At 35.8% G+C, this 24,520-nt stretch overlaps 3 protein-coding genes and 1 pseudogene across 3 annotated transcripts; 1 reads left to right on the forward strand and 3 right to left on the reverse strand.

The window, feature by feature from the left end:
- Window positions 1-313: 313 nt before the first annotated feature.
- Window positions 314-927, reverse strand: LOC104719578 (uncharacterized). Its single transcript, XM_010437522.3, has one exon. It carries the CDS (start codon window positions 812-814, stop codon window positions 476-478), a length of 339 nt encoding a protein of 112 aa, XP_010435824.2. The 5' UTR covers window positions 815-927; the 3' UTR covers window positions 314-475.
- Window positions 928-8,953: 8,026 nt separating this feature from the next.
- Window positions 8,954-10,473, forward strand: LOC104719579 (F-box protein At5g39250). Its single transcript, XM_010437523.2, has 2 exons — window positions 8,954-9,137; window positions 9,486-10,473. Exon 2 carries the CDS (start codon window positions 9,495-9,497, stop codon window positions 10,248-10,250), a length of 756 nt encoding a protein of 251 aa, XP_010435825.2. The 5' UTR covers window positions 8,954-9,137; window positions 9,486-9,494; the 3' UTR covers window positions 10,251-10,473.
- A 378-nt stretch (window positions 10,474-10,851) lies between these two features.
- LOC104719580 (expansin-A25-like) lies at window positions 10,852-12,122 on the reverse strand. The gene is made up of 2 exons (XM_010437524.2): window positions 11,862-12,122; window positions 10,852-11,543 (listed from the first exon to the last, which is right to left on the reverse strand). Exons 1-2 carry the CDS (start codon window positions 12,055-12,057, stop codon window positions 10,951-10,953), a joined length of 789 nt encoding a protein of 262 aa, XP_010435826.1. The 5' UTR covers window positions 12,058-12,122; the 3' UTR covers window positions 10,852-10,950.
- A 7,382-nt stretch (window positions 12,123-19,504) lies between these two features.
- LOC104720612 (expansin-A25-like) lies at window positions 19,505-20,681 on the reverse strand (annotated as a pseudogene).
- Window positions 20,682-24,520: the final 3,839 nt, after the last annotated feature.

A 24,520-nucleotide genomic window follows, 5' to 3' on the forward strand; every position in this document is an offset into this window, starting at 1 on the left:
TACAGTCATAGCTTTTAAAGTTGTTTTTTGTAAAAATCAGATTTTAATAGTTAAAGTATGTACAGTCAAAATCTCTGCAATCAAATTCTTTACAGCCAAATTTTAATTTTTACAGTCAAAGTCTCTACAGCCACAAACAACAGTGTTACCAATTCCAGCCATATCTTGGTCGTTGTTGGTCGATCATAACTAACGACAATAAAACAAACAAAAAAATGTGTCGGTATGGAGTAGTAATAATATAACGCTAATGACAACGAAACAAACAGTGTTTTCACATGTCGTAGAACAAAAGCAAAAAAAAATACATGCATTATGGTGACCGATTTCATTTCTCCTTTCGTCAAATATCAAACATTATACATCATCGACTACCTAAAACCATATAGGTTCAAAATACGTATTATCAAGAAGAAGAAAAAAACTGGATCATAGAAAAATGGAAAAAAAAAAATCATAATTGAAAATATGAACATTATAAAACAAAACTATCTTCGGTCTGATCAGATGATCCATAGATTTCAATTAGCTTTTGCAACACCACGACTTGTGTCCTAAGCCTGACAATGTAATCCGCAGTTTCTTGAAAGAGCTGTTCCGTCTCTACACTGCCGGAATCTTTCTCTACGTCAGCATCTTGACAAATCTTCTCCGTCGTCTTTGATGGAGGAGGAAGAAGACTCTTCAGCGCCTGAAGCTTCTTCGTGAACATTTCTCCGCTACGTGATGAAACATTCGTTCTTTTCTTTACGAGTTTCTTGCTTCTTCTTCTTTTTTGTCCTCCCCTGGATCTTTGAGTCTTTAAGATTCTCATCGCTAATTAAAGAAGAAGAGAGGATTAGATTGTTTTGTTTCTTTTTTTGTTTGTAGAGGAAACTAAAGAAAGAGAGGATCAGGGTTTATGTACGATTGCTCTTTCCTATATGACCCTGAAGTTAGTATGTTATTACGATGGTACCACACTTGTGATGGTTTCATTCTTTCGTTTGTCGTTTTATACTTTTTTCTTGGGCCCTTGTGGTTTTGTAAGTAAAATAAAATATCTCAGATAATATCTTACTATCAGGTGCTCCTTGTTTCAGGGGAATAGTCGTTAACCTTCTTCTTTCAGTAAACTGATTTGATAGAAACATATTTAATCAACCATATCTTCCCATAACATATGAATGTTTGAGAGCCATTACGAATATTTACATATTGTTAGGTAGACAGTTGGAGCAATTACGAAACGAATATATAACATGTCGTTAATCAAAATCTGTGGTTATAGTATCAATGTATCACCAAGACACCAACAATGGTCAGTATAAAAAATATTACAGGCCTTAACATATGAAGAAAGTGGTATATCTGTTATTTCTGAAGATGTGAGAAGCCGCTTAAGTAAGCAAAGAGAGAAGTGGGCGAAGAGTGCGCATTTGCCTTATGACAGTAAAAGGCTGAGCTATCTCCATCTGTGACGGCACATGATCATATGTTTTGGCAGTATCATTTTCTTTATTTTTCAGTTTTGCCCCTCCACAATGTTATCCGTAATCCATTTATTAACATATATTTTACTTGATATGATACGTACGAAAGATGTTTACGATTTTTCTAATCAAATGTTTTCCTTTCATTTAACCAAAGAAATGTTTTCGTTTGATTTCTTTATTGGACCACCCTTTGTCACGGTTGGACCATTGATTACTTTAAGACTTTGTTTCTTTTAATTTATTTAACATAGGTGATATAACTCTTGTCTGTTTCATGATATTAAATGACATAATATCTTAAGACAAAAAAATATCTTAATTGACATAATATCGTAGTCGATCTTTTTATATAAAATATTTGATTGGTGAAATTAATCAAAAAGGAAAAGAAAACTAATAATCTTAGTAAAGTTGAAAAAAAAACTTAATAATATGTATAATTAAATCCTAGACAACGCCTCGCATTTAAATCAAGCCATATTATGTTTTTGTAAAACTCAGAATTTTCTAGGAGTAATGAAATTCAGAAGAATAAAAAAAACTATGGATGGGTTGCATGTTAGCCAGCAAAAACTCATTGGACAAACACAAGAATTTTGAATAAGAAAAAAAAAACTATATTTCATTTTTTATTTTCTGTTTTAAAGGGTTTGAGATATGAGCACCAAGAACTTGAATCGAGACCGGTTTGGTTATTTGAAGAGAGAAAAAGGCATGTGAAGGCACATGGGAGAAGGAGACAGAGAAGGAATGCATGTAAGTGAACAGAGAACATGTTCTGTATATTCCCTGCATGCACATAACTTCCTTTTAGATATATAATCCTAATAAAAAAAATACAGTTACCATGATTTTTTTTTATTTGATTAATTTGACCCATAAGGGAGATGACTCTCTTTTTATAATTTCGATTTGGTGCACATGGTTTACTATCTAGATTTCAGGTTAATAGCATGTGTTTAGCTGTTCCTCCACGTGAATGATTTGTGTAATTGTGTACACTGATTAGCAAGTTCAGCTTTTAAAGTTATTACTAGATGATACCCGTGCTATAGCACGGGATTATATATTTTGTTAGTTAGTATTTTTTGTAATTTGTATTTTTGTAATGTAATTTTTTATTTTGACTTATTTTTTTTGGTTATATAGTATTTATTTGCATATTTGGAGTTATACAGTAAATTGGAAATCCTAATAGAGTAAGTAGTTTGTAGAATGTAGTTTTTCACGTAAACAGACACACCACAATATTGGATAGTAGTTTTGTAAGAAAATAGACACTCCGCAATATCGGATAGTAGTTTTGTAAAAGAATAGACACACCGCAATATGAGATAGTAGTTTTGTAAGAGAATGAGTTTTCTTTATTTTGGTTTGTTGTCAAAAAAAGAAAAATTGCTTGTTAAATTTTAGTCTGAGATATTTCAATGGTTAAGAAATCATTGTATTTATAGTGAGATTATGTATATTTAGGTTATTATTTAAAAGTTAATATTTGATATACAAATCCCAGCAAAATTGTAAAAAACCCAATTTAATTTATAGTTTGATAAAAATACATGTTTTAACGGGTTTAACTCAAACTTTTTATATATTTTAAAATTTTTAAGAGTAAAAATATTAATAGTACTTAAATATTTTATAGACTTTCAATATATTATAATATTTTAAACTTTCGACGGAGTTCAAATATTTATAATAATTTAAACATTCTATAAAAATTTAAATATTTAGAATATCTTAAACTTTTTAAAAAAAACGTAAATAGATTATTTTATGTTTACTTTTAAAAGTTTAAATATGCTCAAATATAGAACCAAATTAAACTGTTAAATTTGGATACCTGATAAATCAAGCTTCCTGATCATTTGTACTCAAAACATATTAGTCATATATTTATAGTGATTATCAACCATATTCCAAAATATTTAGTCGATGTGGGATATACAATACACTTTTTCTCTAAATTAGTTTACAACTTTACATATATATAATTTCTGTGTTTTTTATTCTTTTCATTTATACTAATCATAATTAATTACTATAATTTCGTTAAAGAAATATTGAAAATCTAAACTAAATGATGATTTGTTTTTATTTAATTGATTTGTTGTTTCCGTAAATATCTCACAATATAAAAGCAAATCAAATTAGTTTACATATATATACAATTTCGTATTTAATCTATTGATTATTTTGGAAGCAACAATGTCACAATTGATAAGTATTAAAGATTTCTCATTATTATTAATACTCGTAATAATTATAGGGATTAAGTATGGTAGTAGTTAATATTTGATATTATTGAAGCCATTAAATACTCTGATACCAGTTTCCTTATTTATATGGATTATACCTCTGTTTGGTTGTGTGTTTAACTATTCTTGAATCAAATAATATACAAGATCCGGAAATTATTAATCTGGAGAACAAACAGATCCGCAAATTTTTTTTCTTCTATTTTCGGGTCGGAGAGGATCCGCGTCCTGACCCGGTTAGTTTTAAGTGATCGACCCAAGGGTATAATGGTCATTTAGATAAATCGAAACTATATGTTAATTTAATTAAATTAAGTGATTCTTTAATCATTTTTAATGAAAAACGTACCAAAACAAAGTCATGGTCCAATTTGAATCTAGTGAGTACTTCAACTTTAATAGAATAGATTATAAGGAGTAATGTCATGTTTCTATATTTTAGTCTCATTGTCACATAATTAATAATATATGCAGATGATTTAGTTGATCATTATATAACCAAAAATGTTAGTCCTCAACGTGCTCGTACATGCTTTACATACACTGATACACATAACAAACCTTATTTTGTTCTTAATTAAGGTAGACATTTTTTGGTTAATTGTAAAAAATACTAAACTATATTAGCTAGATCTGTCAACCAAAATATAAATGTATATAATTTTTTTGAGCAAAAAATTATAGATGTATATATATATATGTGTCTATCAAGAGGCGAGAGAACAAAAAGTTTTGGGTTTTGTTTTGTTCGTTCGATGAAAGTGGGAATTGAGGGACAATATGATACAGGGAAGGGACAATCTATCTATTTATCTTCTTTGAAATAAGCAAAGAAATTTAGATGTTGACGAGACATCTTTTCGTCCCCCTTTGTGTTTCCTTGATTACTCAACATTTTATTGTAATTCAAATCAAAATTCGCAGCATTCTACTTTATGGTACCAGGAAGTTCCTATAATTTTTAACTAGGATCTGGCAATTGTTTTTTTTCTTCTTTTTCTAAATTATTCTTGCACCTTTAGTTTATTTAAATTGGCATAGTTATGTTGTAGTTTTGTAATAATTACATATTTTCCTTTGCTATATATACATTTTATATTTTTTGTATTTTTAATCAAACTAACTATATATATTTATGAATATACTGTATATAGGAGATTGTATAAATAAATGAAAATTGTGGATAAAGTTTATAATTGAGCAGAGCTATATACATAATTGTTATAGTGCTGAATTTGTTATCTATATTTATTTAAATGTGATTTATTTACTATTTATTTGGTTCATAGTCATTCATTTTTAAAAAACTCAAATTTTATTTATGATTGTAAGTAATATTATTTGTATTTAATATATGCTGAAGTACAATACATTTAGAGATATCCAATGTTATTAATTTCTTTATGTAAATGGTCTTAATATATTATTTGGAGTGCAAAAAGAAAAAAAATACATTGCACAAATTAAAGAATCCCAGTACATAGCTTACATCTAATAAATTTGCATATGATAAGATTTATTATATAGTAATGGTGAAATATAGAAAAACTATAATGTTAACGTTTTTACGATGCATAAACTATAGTATATTTTTACGATTTTGTTTGTTTTGATTTAGGAAATAATGTTAATGTATATCCTTATCTTGATTCTAGTTAGGATTTGATTTATTTAATTCCATCATCCACGACGATATACATATACAACGTGATTGATAATACGTATAAGAATTTTCCAAAATGTGTTTGCAATTTTTCTATCGTAATTATATGTTGCCTAACATGTTAATGTATTTAATTAGTTCCTATATTATAGGAATGTTGGAATTTCTATTTAATTAGTGCTATATCTCTACTTAATTAGTGATAGATTTTAGGGATGAATCTCGCCCATATATTATAGCAAGATCCGATTTCCATAATCGATTTATAAATTTTTAAAAACCCGACCCGTTGCAAACAATAGTGGCACAAAATAGGATGATCCGATTTCTGTAATCGGTTTTAAACTTTAAAAAAAATCCCGACCCGTTGCAAAAAAATAATGGCACAAAAATGTACTCCAAAAATATTAAGATAGATATCTTCAAACACTAACAAATCGTTTAACTTTTAAACAATGATTTTTTTAACGCAAAAAATACTTTATATATTTTTAAGTAATGTCATTACAAAGGGATTCGATAAGCCAAACAGGCTTGGATACAGCCAAATTTTGCTAATGTATGAGCAGCTGCATTACATTTCCTTTTAGTGAAAGTACAAAAAGCATGTTGAAATTTAGAACTCCATAAACGTATGCCGCGAAGAAGATTCGTGAGAGAAGCGTCTTTCAAATGGCCATTGACCAGTTTGATGAGTATCTCACAGTCGCAATGAAATATGGCACAATAGTTACATACATATAATATACCCACGTGAAAAATAAATAAATAAACATCCAAATCAAGAAGTTTCTCACACTAGTCGACCAAAAATATATGTTATGTTTTGTATGAGGTATATACAATGAACTGCTTTTAGATAAAGGTTGCCTTGAGTAAAAATTTATCACGTAGTGCAATCTGTAAATATCTATAATTTAGTAAAAATTTGTTAAATCAACTAGTAACAACAAATTAGTAGCAGTGGTTACTTGTAATAGATTCATTCGTTTTTTTTGGGGGTTAAATTAATGGGCTTCACTTTTCCAAAAGAGAAATCAGAGTAGTTAATTAGAATTCTAATTTATTTCCTACATATCTCAACTTTTTTTTCGGTAAGTTACATATCTCAACTTTTATTATTAATATTTTCTTGCTCATATTTTTGGGTTTGATGAGCCACAATAGCTTTTTTTTTATCATTATCATAAAAGTAGCACTTTTGTAAACAAATTATTGCAACTTGTACTATGTAAAAATAATTATTAAAACTTGCATAATTTACTTTTTTCGACCAAAAAACTCTTTGTCTACATATTTTGTATTCGTAAATTTAAAACACGAATACAAAAAAGAAAAAAATTCTATCTATGTAATTTTTTTGTGAACAAGTGCTACTTTTAATAAAACAGACAACCACCATTATTTTTTGTGAACAAGTGCTGATAAACATTATTTTTATTGTGAACAAGTGCTATTTTGAAAACTTTTTAGACTTTTAGTATGCATGCATATATATAAAGGACCGGTTATTATCTAAACTGCAACTAAAACAACACACAAACCCTGTTTTTTTTTCAAATCCCACAGATGTATTAATTACATGTAAGTGCTGTCTAGCTTAAAAAATCATTTCTATAGTAGATAACCACTTGGGATAAACTCAAGTTACATAAGAAGAAAAAGACTAAAAATTCACGTCAAATCATCTACTTTTATTTCCTGAAAATATCCCAAGTGGTGTATTTTTCTTGTTCGTTCCACTTTATTCCCTATGTTTGTTTTCTTAAGAAGAAAAAAAAATACAAGGAGAAGGAAAAAAATAATATAGAGGTTTTGGTGGGGCAATAAGGTATCCTGATACTAAAACACAAGTCAGTGACGAGTGTGACTACTGATCCCACAGTCTGACCTCTTTGCTCTTGTCTCCCATGCTCTTCACTTATTTGTCCTCTTTTCACGTTTATCAGTTGGTTTTATTCAAATCAGTTTATGTCTGCATAAATTTTCATACTCCATACAAAAATATACTGCATAATCAATATATAATATGTTAAGAATTTGATAACTTCATCCTTAGTTAAAGAGTGTGAAATATCAAAATGAGTTTCGAGGAAGATTATAGGGTTTACTGTGACCAAAAATACTAAAGGTTTATTTCGTCGTGATAGAAGCTGAAATACCCATAATTTGTGACACATATACAACACACAGTTCCAAGCTAATTAGCTTATCTAGATCATAACTCTACTTCAATTTAACGATCATCTTCGACCAAACACAATCAGGTCATGCTTCGTTCAATTCCACTTCTCCCTCCCTTGTTTACATAATTTGGTATCTCTGTTCTGCTTCCCTCTTGTGGTTTAATTTATTGCTAGTATTTTGATTACTCTTTGCTAATGTAATTTTGAAACCATACCACTTTTTTTCTTTTTTAAAACAATAGATAAATTATAGTAAACAGTTACAAAATAAAAATATTTTAGTTGTGCCACAAAATATAATTTTTCTATATAGAATAAAGATGGTACATTGAAAATAGTAATTAAGGGGGAGGGGGGATTGGCATTAAAATATCATGACGCAAAAAAAAAAAAAAAAAAAAACGAGTAGACTTTAGGTATTGAGTGGATGTTGTGGTTTGCAGAGTAATCCGTCAACGTCTTAGTTCACTCTATTTTTAGGGTGGATAACAAACTGCTGCGCACTCAATTTATTTTAATATAAAACTGATTTTCAGTTGGTTTTCTTCTATATTTTTTAATCCACATCATAAAAGATTATAGTTTATGAATAGTAAATAAAAAAAGAACGGTTTCGTCAGCTCACCGTTGAAGAGATTGAGAGAACAAGAAGTGTTTTTAAAAAAGACTTTGTATTTTCCTTAATTACATTAGGGTTTTTACATTTCTCTTTTATAGACAACTATAGAACAATCTAAAGCTTCTAAAGTAACCTTATCTTACAGCTATATTTGGTGACTCATCGGATTGGAGTTGTAGAACGTTGAATTTGTTCGCATCGGAGGAGAGCGTTTTTCACCGTACAAACCTTCGTTATATTCCTATGTTGATTGTGGCTGTGCTGATGGACTTGGGCTATTGAGTTTGTTTTGTCAAAGCCCACTATCGTTGTTGGGCTATCTTCTACACCCGTAACCATCCGAACCCTTAATCTTTTGAAGTATTTCATTACTGATACGGTGTTTTGATTTTGTTTTTTTAACCTTCCTAAATTCATTGTGCTTTTCCCTTTGCACAAGATCCATCTAGTTTTTGCTATTTATGATAAACTCAATCGGCCGATCGACACTGATAAGAATACATCGAAATAATACAGACTAAAATTTTTCGTCCAAAGACTACCACACTGTTTATCTTTTTTTCATCAAGTCTTTTTACCTCTATCGTTAAAAAAACACACCATCGATCTCCTCAGGATAATAAAGATTAAGGAGTGTGGCTATTATTGGGCTCCGATATGGGCTAATTTCTTTATTGGGCTCCAATATGGGCTAATTTCTTTATTGGGCTGCAGTCTTGTTAACTACTTTCTTTATGTTTCTCATCTTTCTCAAATCATCATTTTCTCCTATGATCCCAAAAGTATCATCCATCGTCGTCCTACCGAACACGATGATGGCTTCTTCTTCCCCTAATTTCCCAGAAAATTAAGTTTTCTTCAGTTTACTTGTCGAATCCTACTTTATCTGATCCAGATTTTCGTCTCCAGATCATGTAAAAAAAACAAAACAAAAAGGTTAGTTCATTTTCGTATCTTTGATGTTAGTGAAATCTTCATCGTTCTGATTTGGGTTCGACGATGATCGTTTCCTCTTTTATTAAAACTGTGAAAATTTCGGATTTGATTTATTTCTACTTCTTTGTGTGTTTCAAAATTGTTGTTTCTCTAATGGATCTTACTCGCCCTTAGCTTTGTTCAATCAATCATAATAAATTGATAAAATTTGATTGTTTCTTCTTAAATCATTGAACCAACCAATCGTGATCTTTTAGCAATTGGGTTTCTAAATATGGAAGTTAAAAAAGAGACCTTTGGTTACAATTCATATGCTCTGTTTCTGATTTTCAGTAATTGTGTGCACAGTTGTTGAAGATGTTATGTGAAGAAATATTGAAGAATGTGTTCCCATTGCTAGAAGGCGAAGATCTCGCGGCTTGTATGGGTGTATCCAAACAATGGAGAGATATAGCAAGTGACGATTTTTACTGGAAATGTCAATGTGCAAAGAGATGGCCTTCGGTTTGTAAACGGCATAAGCCTCCTGCTGAGACATACTACAAGATGTATCAGATGTTTAGTAAGCGGCGGGTGAACCGTGCTCTCCCTCCTCCGCGTCTCTCCTTCGAGAACTTGGAGTTCTTTATCGATATATGGTCGGAAGATAAACTTGTTTTCTCAGGGTTAATACCTGGCGTGGCGTTGGACAGTGGGATGATAACGTTACCATTAGGGATCAGTAATGTTCTTAGAACTCACCTAGGGAGACCTGATTACAAGATGGTTGTTCCAGCTGAGCCAAGATTCACTATTCCGTTGAACCAGTCTGTTAGTGTCTCTTTGCTTGTGGCAAGGAATGATTCGAGTAAGGTTGCTCGGATCATTAACCGATCTGTTTTTGATTATATAGACCGTTCATCGTACCGAGCGCTTGCCTTTGAGTATTTAGACTTATCTCCTTATTACCCTTTTGTATCCGGTATACGAGCATGGATCTCTTTGCTTTTCATGGATGTCGAGGATATGAATGATGGCTTACTCGACGTTTTCGGGATTCAGTTGGATTTCAATGATGTTGCTGACACTAAAGATGAGGTTTTGTGGCTTCTAGACATGCTTGATTGGAAGTGAGTACAAAGCTTAACACTCTCAGGTCTGTTACACACAAACATCGTTTACGCCAAGCACTGTTCTTTTTACCGCATATGTTTATTTTCTTTTATAGTAGTTTGATATTTTTTTTGTTACTCTTTTAATTATTTAGTTTTGGTTTTTTCATTTGCTTGTAATTCAAATAACTCAAGTGCTCTTACTTACCGAACAGTGGAAATAGAAAACTGAATAATTTCAACCATACTAGAAAGCGAAATACCATGTCAAAAAGACTCAAAACTGTATAGTTTTTTTTTTCTTTTTCGGTTTGGTATTACATGATATATACTACTTGTAATTCAGTTTGGTTTCAAATCGGTTGAATGCAATTTTGGTTTATTTTGGTTCGAGTTTTTTTTATGATAAAAAGGTTAATAAAACTTAAAGAAAGAATCAAATATTGATTTATTGTTGTTTAATATGATCATACATATTTAGAATATATCTAACTTTAAAGTATTAATGAATTTTGGTTTTAAAATAATGAAATGATTTTGGTTTGGTTCATATCTGTTTCCTTATCTACCTCTATCTAGTTCTGGTTAAATCTTTAGTTTAAAATCAAATGGAGGAATTAAAATTTACATAAATAATATCTTAATTATTTTTAATTATTGTACAACTAATACAACTGTAAGTTGTAAGCCACCACTTAAAACAATTCATACTATCATTTTTCTTAAAAGTTACTTTTCCCATCATAAGTCTGTCCAAATCCCCAATTCGATGGCATCACATTAGTAAAAACCTTAGTAATCCCATCACTCGTCGTAACCTTCAATGATAAACTCTGACCAGTCAGAGCAGCATTAATGGACCAATTTTGTCCCCAATTTCTGCTCATTGTTATCCACCCGGTCTTGCTTCCCTTGACCTGCATCGCTTTTATATCTCCGGCTCCTCCTACGTTGTATGCCAAGATCATTAGAAAATAAGGGTTTCCTTTCGTTTCAAACTTGATACCTCCGGCTCTAGAACAAGGAACACGCCTGTATTTAACCGGGACAATCCCGGTTTTGTATTGGGCTATCTTGAGGAACATTGGTAGAGTGAGATCAAAGTGTTTGTTTGGTAGGTTGCACCAAGCGGATTCTGGTGGACATAAATTTGTTGCTGTGATCTTGACGACCCCGGGCAAACACCCTTGTGGATTAGGCGCACACATGACCTCGTAACAAGCCCCGCAAGTGTACCCGTTGTTGAAGAGCACCGTGCTCAATCCCGCCGTGGCTAGACCATAGACTGGTTTGTCAGTGTATCCACAAGCTCCATCTATTTACATGTATAAAGAAAAAAGTGAGTACCTGATATAATTATGGTCTTCCAAATGAATTATATATCTTATATATATATATATATATATAATATCTTTGGTCAATTGAAAATGAAAACGGAAGAATAAACTATTTGGTATTTTGCATTATCCTTTGTAAAATATTTTATAAACAAAAGCGAAAACCATTATATTATATTAAAAATACGAAAGTATATAATAAATGCAAAAATTAGAATTTTAAACAGTTTATACAATATTTTTTTAAAACAAAACATCAGATTAATAACTAGTTCGACAGTATATTAGTAACTTACGTTGAGTGTCTCCACCATGGATATCACCGTAAAATGTGGCTCGTGCGTCGTCATACCAATTAGTGTCGAGTCCGTTGGTTGGGATGCCGGGTGCTTCAGCTACATTACCAATCTGACCATGACTCATGGATACGAACCATGTCACCGTTATTATCATAAAACATTCTGCAGATATCATTTTTCCTGAGAGTTTCATAATTATTATTATCCTCTTTTATGATAACGTTTTCACTCTGACTTTAATTTGTGCTGAATATTTATGGGAAAAATATGGGTGGGGTATATATATAACTAGAGAAATAGAACTGAATTTTGTCATATCTTTTACAATCTTTCCAAATGTATTGAAGTTTATGTAGTCAATCTGCATCCTAAGAAGTGATAATGTTGCCATCTTTGTATATGTAAGATGTAAATAGGTTGTAAAAAGTCATGAAATGTTGACTTATTAAAATCTTTTTAAACTTGTTGAAGTTTATGTAGCCAATCTGCATCTTGAGAAAGGAAAACATTGCCCTCTTTGTATTTTTGAATTAAATGGTACGATGTTAATAAGTTGTAAAAAGTCATGAAATGTGGAGTGAAGTCCCATTTCTTTTTTCACTTCTGATATAATGAGATTTTTTTTCCATGAATTAAAAAAATGACATCCAATTAAAAAAGTTAACCATATTCATTGGTAAGAAAGGTATATATAAAAACAAAATGGAAGCATAAGTAGTTCTTGAAAATTTATAAAAAAACGCTTAAATAAGTATTGTAAATAGAAGTAAAAGATCTTTTTTTTTTGCAAACAAAATACTTAATTAAATTAATCAGTTGCAATACAAGGCCTCTTAGGGCATTTTTTGCGATAGTATCGGCTTGAGAATTATCGAGTCTAGAGATATGAAAGAAATTACACAGATCGAATTGAGCCGATAGAGAGTAGGAATCATATAGAAGCCCGCGGAGTTCCTTTGGTGAGGTCTTCTGATTGAGTGCTTGGACTAGCATCTGCGAGTCTGAAGCAAAAGAGATCTTGTTGAAGCCCGATTCAATGGCAACTCCCAACGCCGTGAGAGTTGCTAGTGTTTCGGCCATCAGGGGTGATCGGATATGGGTTGCCATGGAAGCTCCTTGGAGTAGAATGTCGCCGGATTGATCTTTGAAAATCCATCCACAACCCGTGCTCCCGTTATCTTTCCAGGCTGCATCCGTGAAACAGGTAATTTGGTTTATGTAGGGGTGAGTCGGTCGCTGTCCAGAGATCAGGGATATGACTTGTATTGGTGTCCGAAGAGCTTGTGTCTGTTGAGCTTCCTGCCATTCCTTTGCTCTTAGGATGGCTAGAGAGACAATGTCATCAGCTTGGGGTTGGATCATTTCAAACAATAGTCGATTTCGGGATGTCCAGAGTGTCCATATGATCCAAGGTGCAAGGGGACCTATCACAATTCCAGTGGGTGGGAGGCAGGTGATCTTTGTAGATTTGGTAAGGGCTGATCTGAAAGAGAGGGTTGACTCGGGGTTAAACTGATCTTTAAAGGGTGCCCGCTTCCAAACATTCACAGCCAAGGGACAAGGAAAGAAGAGATAAGCTTCAGTTTCTGTTCTCCCACAGTGTGGGCAAGGAGAGACAGTGGTGATCTGTCTAGTTTGGAGGTTATGACCAACAGGGAGGGCGTTTTGGGAAGCTTTCCATAGTAGCAATTTTGTTTTTGGTGAGCAGTTGAGGTTCCAGATCTCCTTCTTCCACATAAAGTGATTTTCAGGGTTTTGGGGTATAGGTATTACTGATGGGGCTTGTTCCTGTGTCTTCCTTTGTAGGGCTTCGTAATATCCTGACTTGGCTGAATAAACTCCATCAGAGGTCAGGAGCCATGCCCAAGAGTCTGACCCTCCTCGCTTTCTTGGTTTGAGTTGGAGAATGTTTTCCTCATACAAAGGGAGAATTCTTTTGATCAGTGGGATATTCCATTCTTTTGATCAGTAATTACCTGTTAAGACTTTAGCGAGGAGGCAGGAAAGTTGAGTAAGGATCCGCCAACTGATTTTTGCCAGTAGGGCGTCATTGAAACTCTGTAGATCTCTGAAATCCATAACACCATCTTTAAACGATTTTGTCATCTTGTCCCAAGCAATCCAGCACATTTTTCTCTTGTCAGGTTTCTCATCCCACCAGAAGCGGGTTATAGCGGATTGGATGTGGCTGCAGAGGGAGTTTGGGAGTTTAAAACAAGACATTGTGTAAGAGGGCATAGCTCCAAGGACTGATTTGAGCAAAGTCAGTTTCCCAGCCGAGGATAGATACTTAGAGGAGCAACTAAGGGCTCGTTGTTTTATTCTGTCTACAATCATGCTAAAGAGATCCTTCTTCTTCCTCCCGAATAACTCTAGTAAGCCTAGGTATTTGCCTTGTCCTCCAATTTTGTTAATACCAAGTTCATGCTTCACCCATTCTTTGATATCGTTTTTGGTTTTGTTTGAGGAGGTAATGGATGATTTATCCTGGTTTATCTTTTGTCCTGAGGCTGTTTCATACTGGTGCAGAATGTCCTTTAGGTGTCTAACACTAGTTTTATCTGATTTACAGAAAAACATAGTATCATCTGCGAACAAGAGATGGTTGACCGTGGACTCCCTTTTGACACACGTATCCCAGTTAGTTCACCATGATTTTGTGCTTTGTTACATAAACCTGAGAGGACGTCGCTGCATAGGATGAAAATATAAGGAGATAAAGGGTCTCCTTGTCTGATCCCTCGACTTGGTTTCACCATGCCTCTTGCCTGTCCATTGAGGAGATAGGAATAGGAGACTGAGGTGATACACCGCATGATTATGTTTGTCCATTGAGGGTGGAAACCCATTCTGGTTAGTACTTCCTCTATAAAGCTCCACTCTAGTCTGTAAACTCGTTCTTGTGCCATAGACTGTTTCAGGTAATGGAGGGCTTCGTGAGTGATGAGAACATTGTCCGTGATTGCTCGACCAGGGACAAAAGCTGATTGGTTCTGAGAGATGCAGGTTTGTAAGATAGGTTGCAGGCGTTTTGAGATAATTTTTGCAATGATTTTGTAGAAGATTGAACAAAGGGCTATTGGGCGATAATCTGCCACACGTTTCGGACTAGTGATCTTTGGGATCAATCTAACATGAGTGTGATTTGAATGTGCAGGGAGGGAGCCAGAGGTAAAGAAGCCTTGGATCTCTACTGTGACCTTTTCACTTAAAGTGTCCCAATTTGATTGATAGAAACTTGCTGAGAAACCATCAGGTTCCGGAGCTTTGTCTGGATGGATGTCGAAGCAAGCATTCTTAATTTCGGTTTGGGAAGGCAGTTTCAAGAGGTCTTCATTCATTGTTTCTGTCACACATGGTGTTAGAGCATCTTAACTGTTGTAGTCCTGGATCTTTCAGTGGAGGTAAAGAGATCTTGGTAGTAGGAGGAGATGGTGTTCACAATCTCCTGCTCTTCATAAATTGCATCCCCCTGCTCTGATTCGAGTACTGAAATACTATTGATAGCTTTACGGCTCTTTGTTGCAGCATGGAAAAAACCGGTGTTCTTATCTCCGAGTGCTAGCCAGAGTTAGTGACTACGCTGTTTCCAAAACTCTTCCTCTTTTTGGTAAGCAATTGCTAACTTTCTGTTTAGATCATCCAGGAGGGTTTGAGGGCTCGAATCAGTTGTCATTGCTTTCTCTAACTGCTCTCTGAGGTCGAAAATAACCTGTTGACTGTTTGCTTGTTGGTCTTTTTTCCAGGCTATTATTGCCATTCTACACAAGTGAAGGCGTTTGGCTACTACCGCATCAGGACAGGCATTCCAAGCATCACTGATGAGTTTTTTAACTTCTGCTATGAACCTTATTCTTCTGTCATAACGAAAAAGTCCTTTTCTTCTTTTGTGCAAAGGGTCAAAAGACGAGACGAGAGATTGTTTGCATTGTTAGCTTTTCCCAGATTTCAACTCTCTTAGTTCTATCGGGTTTTCCATACACAAAGGTAGCAAAGAAGTACATGCATTTTGCTTTTAATATGGTATCGATTAGATTATTATAAGAGCTTAGGATTTCCACTTCCAGGCTTTGTTTCCAGAACAAGGCTAAACCACCTGCCCCTGGCGAGAGGGGGGGGGGAGGCTAAACCACCTGCCCCTGGCGAGAGGGGGGGGGGGGGAACCAAGTGTTGGGATGGGTGATCGAGCCATTGGAGAGTTTGTAGTACCATATCAGATTGGTTCTTGGTCTCCATGAGGAAGATGAGGTCAGGACATATCTGTTTCTTTATGTCTTTTAGTTTCTGGACTGTTGTGGGGTTCCCCAGCCCACAACAGTTCCAGCTTACCAGCCTTAAGGAAGAGGGGTCGGCGGATTCTAAAAATCCACCTTCTTCTTCCTGCTAGTCAGGAAAAGGGAGACTCTTGGTGAAGCTGAGTGAGCTGGTTGGTGGGAAGCTGCATTGTCGTGGTTTTGAGAGTTTCCTTGTTGAGCTCCCGAGTTTGGTGTCTGAGATTTATCCTTTGATGCAGAGGGTCCCGAGGGAGTTCTGGTTGGTTTTTTCTGACTTGGTTTTGAGTTACCAGGTCTTGAGCCGCCTTTTATGACCGTATGTTTCCTTGGGGAGCCACTAGTGAAGTTTCTTTTTTGGGTTTTTGCTCCCAACAACGTTTGATTTCCTTTTGTAGGTGGTCTACCTCGACCTCTCTTGCTTGGTTCTCCCAGGTCTTGATTTTGAGTGGGGGGACTGGTCACAACTATAATGTGCGTACGGTAGTTTGGTGAGAGATTGGTAGACTGTGGATTCGAGAGAGATGCGTTAGCCAGGTTAGCCGCCATTATCGTGTTAGTTGTGTTCTCCATAAGGTTTTTAGTTTCTCCTTGTATCACCCTCATACGTCTTACTGCACTCTCCGTTGGATCAGGACAAGCCATATATTGGATTGTGACTTCTCTCAGATCGTTTAAGACTTGTTCTCTAGAAGGGAGATCCCCATTTGGCGTCAAGTTAGCATGTGTCAGCGGTTGAATTTTATCCACTTGGTTCCCCATAGGTGGTGGAGTTTGTGGATCAGGGCATGAGATGTTTCGTTCCAGTGGTGGTCTTCGTGCTCTAGAAGAGACAGTGGGTTCACATTGGGGTTCACCTGATGAGTTTGATTTTTCTCTCCATTGTAGGTTTCGGGTTGGGGGGGGGGGGGGGGGGGTGGCTTCTGGGGCTCCTGTTACGGTGAAGAGTGGAACCACCCGTTCTAGATACAGATCGTGAGGGTGCTCGGGGTTAGAAACGCCTAGCAAAAGTGTTTCTCTGATCTCGTGGGACAGGTCTTGCTCCAGAGCGAGAGTGGTTTTGGTGTTTCAAGTGCTCATAAGGACGTTTCCTAGTTTCGTATCTTTCATATGGTTGATAACTTCTCTTAGTCTCTTGATATTTGTCATGAGAGAGACGCAGACAGTAGGGACAATGATTTTTCAGATTCTTGTATTCTAAACAGATTAGAGCTTCACTGCCATCTGGAAACTCAATGATTGTTTCCTTTGTTATAGGTTCTAATCCGTTGATGAGGACTTTTAGTTGTATCGACGAGGTGGAGATGTCCCATTCCAGATTCTCGCCAAGGGCTTCACCAATGGAGAGGACCATCTCTTTTTTCCAATAGTGTTTTGGTAGACCTTGGATTTCAAGCCAAAAGGGAATCAGTGAAGGGAAATATGGTGAGATAATGGGTTCTCATCGTTGGAGAATAACCATCCATTGGTTGAAATGGTAAGGTCTATTGGCCAGGACTTGTTGGAGATCTTCTTCGAGCTCAAATTTGAACTGAAACACCCCTTGACCTAGATCGGCACCATCTGCTTTTCCTTCCAGGTTCCAGCGATTAAGGAGGAAAGGGAAAATAGCCCACATTCGTTGACCAGCAGAGTTAGTAAGTGTACCTAATAGGGTGAGGGAGTAATCCTGAGTTAGATCTGTTGTATCCAGCGCTGGTGCCTTTATTCGCTTTTGGGGAGGGGGTAAGTAGTTCATATCCACGTCTTTCCCTTTCAAATGGTGTGGGATACGATTTGCCATGGTAACCAAAGGGGTTTGAATCGCAGGTTTTGGACAAGGATGTTTGGAAGGGTTATAGTAACGGGAAAAAGCTTTATAACGGGAAAATTCGAAAGCAAAGTGGTTCTTCAGCAAGCAAAGGTGGAAATAAATGCATAAAAGGGTTAAGGTAATACCAGATTAGCAGAGCATTGAATTCTGGTTGATGATTCTCGGAGATTTGCCATGGAGATGTGAAGAACAGTTGGTCGATGGAGGGAAAGTCTGTTGGATAAAGCCAGGGTCCAAATCCTATTGGTGGATAAGGGTGGGTGAGATCCGGACAAAAGGCTTCATCCTAATCTCGATTGTTGTGCCTAGGAGAGTTTGAAAACTCGTAATAGAAGTAAAAGATCATCAAACCAATATCACAAGAATTCACACAGAATATAGGAATTCGTAGACAAGTAATTCTAAAAATTCCAATTCTTGATTACAAATAGACTTACCAATAATTCTCACTTCTTGATTGGTTGTTGCAAGCGTTAGCTAGCAAATTAAACTCATACAATTTCCCTAACAGTTAATCTTCCCATCAAAAGTCTGTCCATGGACATTTCCTATTTGGTGGTGTGTCTCGTCAACACAAGTCTTTCGTGTTGGAGATGACTATGGAGATGGTTAATCCATCACTTGTTGAGATCCTTTAGGATAAACATTGTCCGATCAACACCACACTACTGGTCCCAATCTGTCCCCAACTCTTCTTCGTCATTATCCACTCGGAATTCGTTACCTTAACATGCATGGCCTTAACATCTCCTTCATTTTACAGTTAGATCATAAGAGAATTCCCGTGATTTGAAAGCTGATACCTCCCGTTTTCTCACAACGAACTCGTATCTATCTAACGGGGACGTTACAACCGCGGGCCCGCGGCTTTGTACGTGCTGGTTTTAACTGACATTGGTTGCAGACATCAAACTGTTGTTTTGGGTTGCACAAACATTCAATATAACAAACCTGGTGTAATCTGGTGGACACTGGATAGAAATTTGTAGCTGTGGTCTTGATCGGTCGGGCAAAGACCATTGTGGTCATAGTGGCTTGCCTATTGGCAAAGTAGATTGAAGAAACTCAGATACGTGAGACAAACAAAAAATAAATGAAAAAGTGACTCGATTTGATATACAAACTCTTTGTAATTAAATTTGGTTACAGATCAGTTTGATGTAATTTTGGTTTGTTTTGGTTTGTGATGATATGAAAACTTAAAAGAGAAGAAGTGATTTATTTATCTATTATAATGATTTAATTCGATTAATCTAGATTTGAAAAAAAGAAAATAATTTTTAGAAATCTTTATTTATTCAGTTTTTTAGTATGTTTAATATAATGAAAACCAAATGATTTATAAAAAAATTCTTGGTTCAATTTGGTTGAATTGTTTGGGTGGGTTCATTACGGATTCCCTGTTCACCTGCTCTCGTTAACAAAAATTTTAGGTTCAAACGAAATTAAGTAATATAAAAGAAAAATAATTAAAAAAAAATTATTCTAACCAATAGACCTCCTACGTAGTTGTAAGCCACAACCCATCACAAGTAACAAAATACATATAATTTCTTCTAAAAGTTAAATTTCCCATCAAAAGTTTGACCAAATTCCCAATTCGGTGGAATCACATTAGTAAAATCTTTTGAAACCCCATCACTTGTCCCAATCCTCAATGATAAACCTCTGACCTGTCAATACAACACCAGTGGTCCAGTTTTGTCCCCAATTCTTGATCATTGTTATCCAACCGGTCTGGGCTCCCTTAATTTGCATAAACTTAATATCTCTGGCTCCGCCTACATTGTATGAAAAGAATGTTAAGAAATTCGGGTTTTCTTTGATTTCAAAATTTACACCACCAGTTTTGCACAAGGAACAAGTCTGTATCTAACTGAGACAACCCCGGCTTTATACTTGGCGATCTTGAGGAACATTGGTTGGAAGAGATCAAAGTGTCTTTGTGGTGGGTTACACCAAATGTCTCTAGATTTGGTGTAATCTGGTCAATAGAAATTTGTTGTCGTGATCTTGATGGATCCGGGCAAACACCATTGTAGATCGTGTGCACATATGATCTCATAACAAGCCCCGCATATGTACCAATTGTTGAAGAGTGTGGTGCTCAATGCTGCTGTGGCTAGACCATAAACTTGTTTGTTTAAATCCCCGTATCCACAAGCTCCCTCTATTGAATGTATAATGAAGAATAGTGACTGTGTATTAATTATGGCTTTGATTGAAAAAAAAAAAGATCAATTCACAGCCTTGTTTGTTTAGATCCCCGTATTGACATTATATATTAGTATTTTAACTTACGTTGAGTGCCTCCACCATGGAGGGAGCTTGTGGATACGGGGATCTAAACAAACAAGGCTATGGTCTAGCCACAGCAGCATTGAGCACCGCGCTCTTCAACAATTGGTACACATGCAGGGCTTTTTATGAGATTACATGTGCACACGGTCCAAAATGGTGTTTGCCCGGATCCATCAAGATCACAGCAACAAATTTCTGTTGACCAGATTACACCATATCTAGAGACATTTGGTGTAACCCACCACAAAGACACGTTGAGTGCCTCCACCATGGATATCACCGTAAAATGTGGCTTCGTGCATCATACCAAGAAGTGTCGAGTCCGTTGGTTGGGTCGCGGGGTGCTTCGTCTACATCACCAATGTCACCAAGAGTCGTGGACACGAACCATGTGATCGTAATTATCATAAAACATTCTATCTATTTCATTTTTTTCTAAGATGTTCATAATTATTATACCTCGTTTATCGTTTATGATAACCTTTTCTCTTTAACTTTAATTGATGATGAATATTTTTGTGAACAATATGGGTGGGTCTATATAATGTACAGAAATAATACTCTAAAAATCTTTCCATATGTATCAAAGTTTATGTAGTCAATCTGTTGCTTCAGAGAAATGATAAAATTGACATCTTTGTATGTAAGATGCTAATAATAGGTTGTAAAAAGTCATGAAATATGGACTTGTTAAAATCTTTTTAAATGTATTGAAGTTTATGTAGTCAATCTGTATCCTGATAAATGGAAACATTGTAGTCTTTGAATAAAATGATAAGATGTTAATAGGTTGTGAAAATTATGAAATGTGGAGTGAATAAAGTTTTAGTCAAATTTGCATCCGGCAAAGTTAAAACATTGTCTTCTTTGTATTTTGAATAAGATGGTGGAATGTTAATTAATTGGTTGTAAAATGTCATGTATTGAAGTTTGAGTCTGCATCCTGTGAAGTGAAAACATTTCCCCCTTTGTATTTTAAATGATATAGTAAGTGTTAAAAAGGAATGTAATGTGGTGTGGAATGAAGTCCCATTTTTTTTTACTGTTAATAATTGTGACACCTCGCAATTAATAATTGTGACACCCCAGTTTACGAGGAAGTATAAAATAATTGAGTTGACCACCTATGTCACCAAAACCATTTATGTTTTTAGTCAAAAGTCCTGAGAGAACTCTGGAGTTAAGAATGCTTGAGCTGTAATAGTTTTAGGATAGGTGACTTTTTGGAAAGTGATTGTCAGAACTGTGCGAGTGAGGACAAAACACATGAAAAGATCATGTGGTGATTTGAAGCGTCGGTAAACAAGTCTTTAAAACCTCTCGGACATAGAAAACCGGCAGTCGGATATGGGTGGGCCAACAGACCGGAGTGGACATGGACCCACTAAGCAAGATGACAGTCATAACGGTACAATAATATAATGACTAATTAACTAAAATTGGATCTGCGCTACAACGTAGGGGAATATTTACGGATATGTAATCATCTTGATGAAGTAAAAAGTATTAAAAATGACAACAAAATTGTAAAGATTGAATCCACATCATAAGTTTGAAGGGACTATCATTAATACATAAAGGGTTAGGGTCAATCCACTAATTTCTAATTAGTTTTTAGTTGCAACAATCACCACCGCAGTTAAGGAGATCAACAAGACCAAAACAAACACCAGCATATCTGAATGATTACTGAGAGCCATGATTGCCCCACTATCATTGGTTCTTGTCTATCTTACTGTCTTATCTCGCTGTCAATCGTAACATCGTACAGCTCCTAGGATTCTGATCCCCGCACCAAGGCTTTTACTTGGCTGCAGTTGAACGGGAGCTGTTTTGATGCCGAAGACAATAAAGATTTTGACAAAGCAACCTACATCCTCGGCATCCTTTCTTGCTCTCTTGTTATCCCCTTGGCCCAGGTTTAATTATTGCTATTATCTTGGAACCCTCGAAGTTAGTTCCCTTTAGATAAACCATGATTTATATCTGATCTGGAAGTCCCTTGGACCCGATTATAGCTTAATACCAAGTTCAAGTTGGTTAGTATCAATTTACCCTGCTTGGTCAAGTCGAGTTTCACTCGGTAGAAGAACAATTGATGCACCTATTTGTCTTGAAAACTTCTTGTGTCAAGGCCATATGGTTGGTTTGTTTTGGATGATTGTTTGGCTGCGCTTCATTAGTATGTCTGACCCGCCACTCGGGCTTGTGTTTTTGCCTGCATCCTTTGCACTTTTACCCTACGTATCACCAACAAGTCGACTGTCTCAGTGTCAAAGTGTAACTAGGTCTGGTCTGCACTCCACTCTTCCCCATCCTAGTCAAAAATTACTTAGCTTAAGGTTTCCATTAGCTCGAAGACTGCTAGTGAACCTCAAGTCACTTTTGTTGCTAGATTGGCTTAAGAGTCCTCTAAAAACCATGTTACCAGAAGCACATAGGACTTAATTTTTTTAAGGGAATAACTTGTTGAAACCTGGCATTATGATCCTACCTCCAAGGAGTGAGAATTACCTTTGTTTCATCTGCCTCCTCCCTTTACCTGGCCTATTGATTCTGTTCTCCAATCTGCAATTCATCAACTTCTTGAAGTCCACCTCAGTCCAACCTGAAGATTCATGGCATTATGACCTCTGCTCAAAGTAGTAAAGGTTACCACAATCTCTTCAAGCACCTCTACCCCATCCTCAGAACCGCCACCAACTTAGTAGTGACCAGTTTTCAGAGCACTCTCAAACTTGCTCGAACCTTTGACAAAGCTCTACCTATATGAAACTAGGATTTTTGTGTCTATCCTATTAGGTTCAATTAACCTTATGTAGTTGTAGTACTTAAGGTGTCAATCCAGTTGGGATGATGCTATCACTCAAGATGCAATCAAAGTATCACAAGTTAAGCCAATTTAAAAAGAGTGTTTGTCTAACAATCCTAGAATTGTTGAAACACAAAACTGAAATGAACTACAAGATTAGAAACAAACATGCATGACAAGAAGCAAAAATGAATGAGTAAAAGCAGAAAACGATTCTAAGCATGAACTAGATAGCAAGAACGGAAACGGTCTCAGGATTGCAATATCAATCAAAAAGATAGAAGTCCTAGTGATGGGAGTAATTGATGTCAGCGGAGTCTCCTAGTATACAGAGTGTTTAACATGCCACAAACAAACTATCCCTAGACAATGAACATCATATAATCCAATCTCTTGGCAGGAGCTACTCAAACTCCAACACTTCCAAACCTAGCTCTCGCTAGAGAAACATGGTCCAACAGGCATGACGAACCTGTTCATTCACGTCAACAAACACCCTAGACAACTAATCTCTTAGGCTAGGAATGTAGGTCTTTGACACTAGTTTGTCAGACATTTCATCAAACATTTTTTGGGTGTGAAGTGTCTAAGACCTAGTTCCAATTGACCAGAGAGAAACTTAAACACCCTACATACTAAGATCCTCCACCTAATATATCCCATCCTCAAGAACTCTAACACTACTCAAATCCGGAAATCATCATCACCAAAGATACAAATCCAGAAATCATTGAATCAAGCATGATCAGATAGACAAAAATGAGATGAACAACTTTGTAGAAGAAATCCAATGCAAAAACTCAATAAAATCAAAGCTATATGGATTACAAAATCAAAGAACGTTTTAGGTGGCTAGGTAAACCTTAAGGAAAAACGAGATAAAAGATGTCCTCGGCAAAGACTTAACAAAATGCAGTATTTATAGTAAAGCATGTAAAACCCTAAAACTTAAAACGACACGGTAAAGAGTCGGTTTGGGAATCTCCTGAAGCGTGTGAGATGGAGCGTCTGTCTTCCTGACATGTGCGATCGAGTCGGTGCGCGTCGAGTGGTGCGGCAAGGCGACTCGAGCTGGGTCGAGTGAGATGAGGGGAGGTTGGCTCGAACGAGGTCGAGTGAGGTGATGTCGGCTCGAGCTGGGTCGAGTAGAGGGTGGGCGGCTCGATCTTGGGCGAGTGGAGTGACGTCGGCTCGAGGTGGGTGTATATGGATCCTTTTAAAACAATGATAACTCCTGAACCATACCTCCGATTGACTTAAAATAAACGGCATTGGAAAGATGACCCAATTCCCTACAACTTTGGTGAAGACGTAGAAAGCTGAATCCCAAAGAAAAATCTTCACTTGGCTCGATCAAAGATGTGGAAAGTTGGGTCGTTGGATAGTGTAGGTCGAGTCGCATGACGTCCATTCCGAGCATGCTTGGTCGAGTCGCATGTCTCCGCCTCCATTTGGTTCC

This window comes from Camelina sativa, chromosome 10 (assembly GCF_030686135.1).
Source record: "Camelina sativa cultivar CO46 ecotype springtype chromosome 10, ASM3068613v1".
In the NCBI taxonomy this organism is placed as follows: Eukaryota; Viridiplantae; Streptophyta; class Magnoliopsida; order Brassicales; family Brassicaceae; genus Camelina; species Camelina sativa.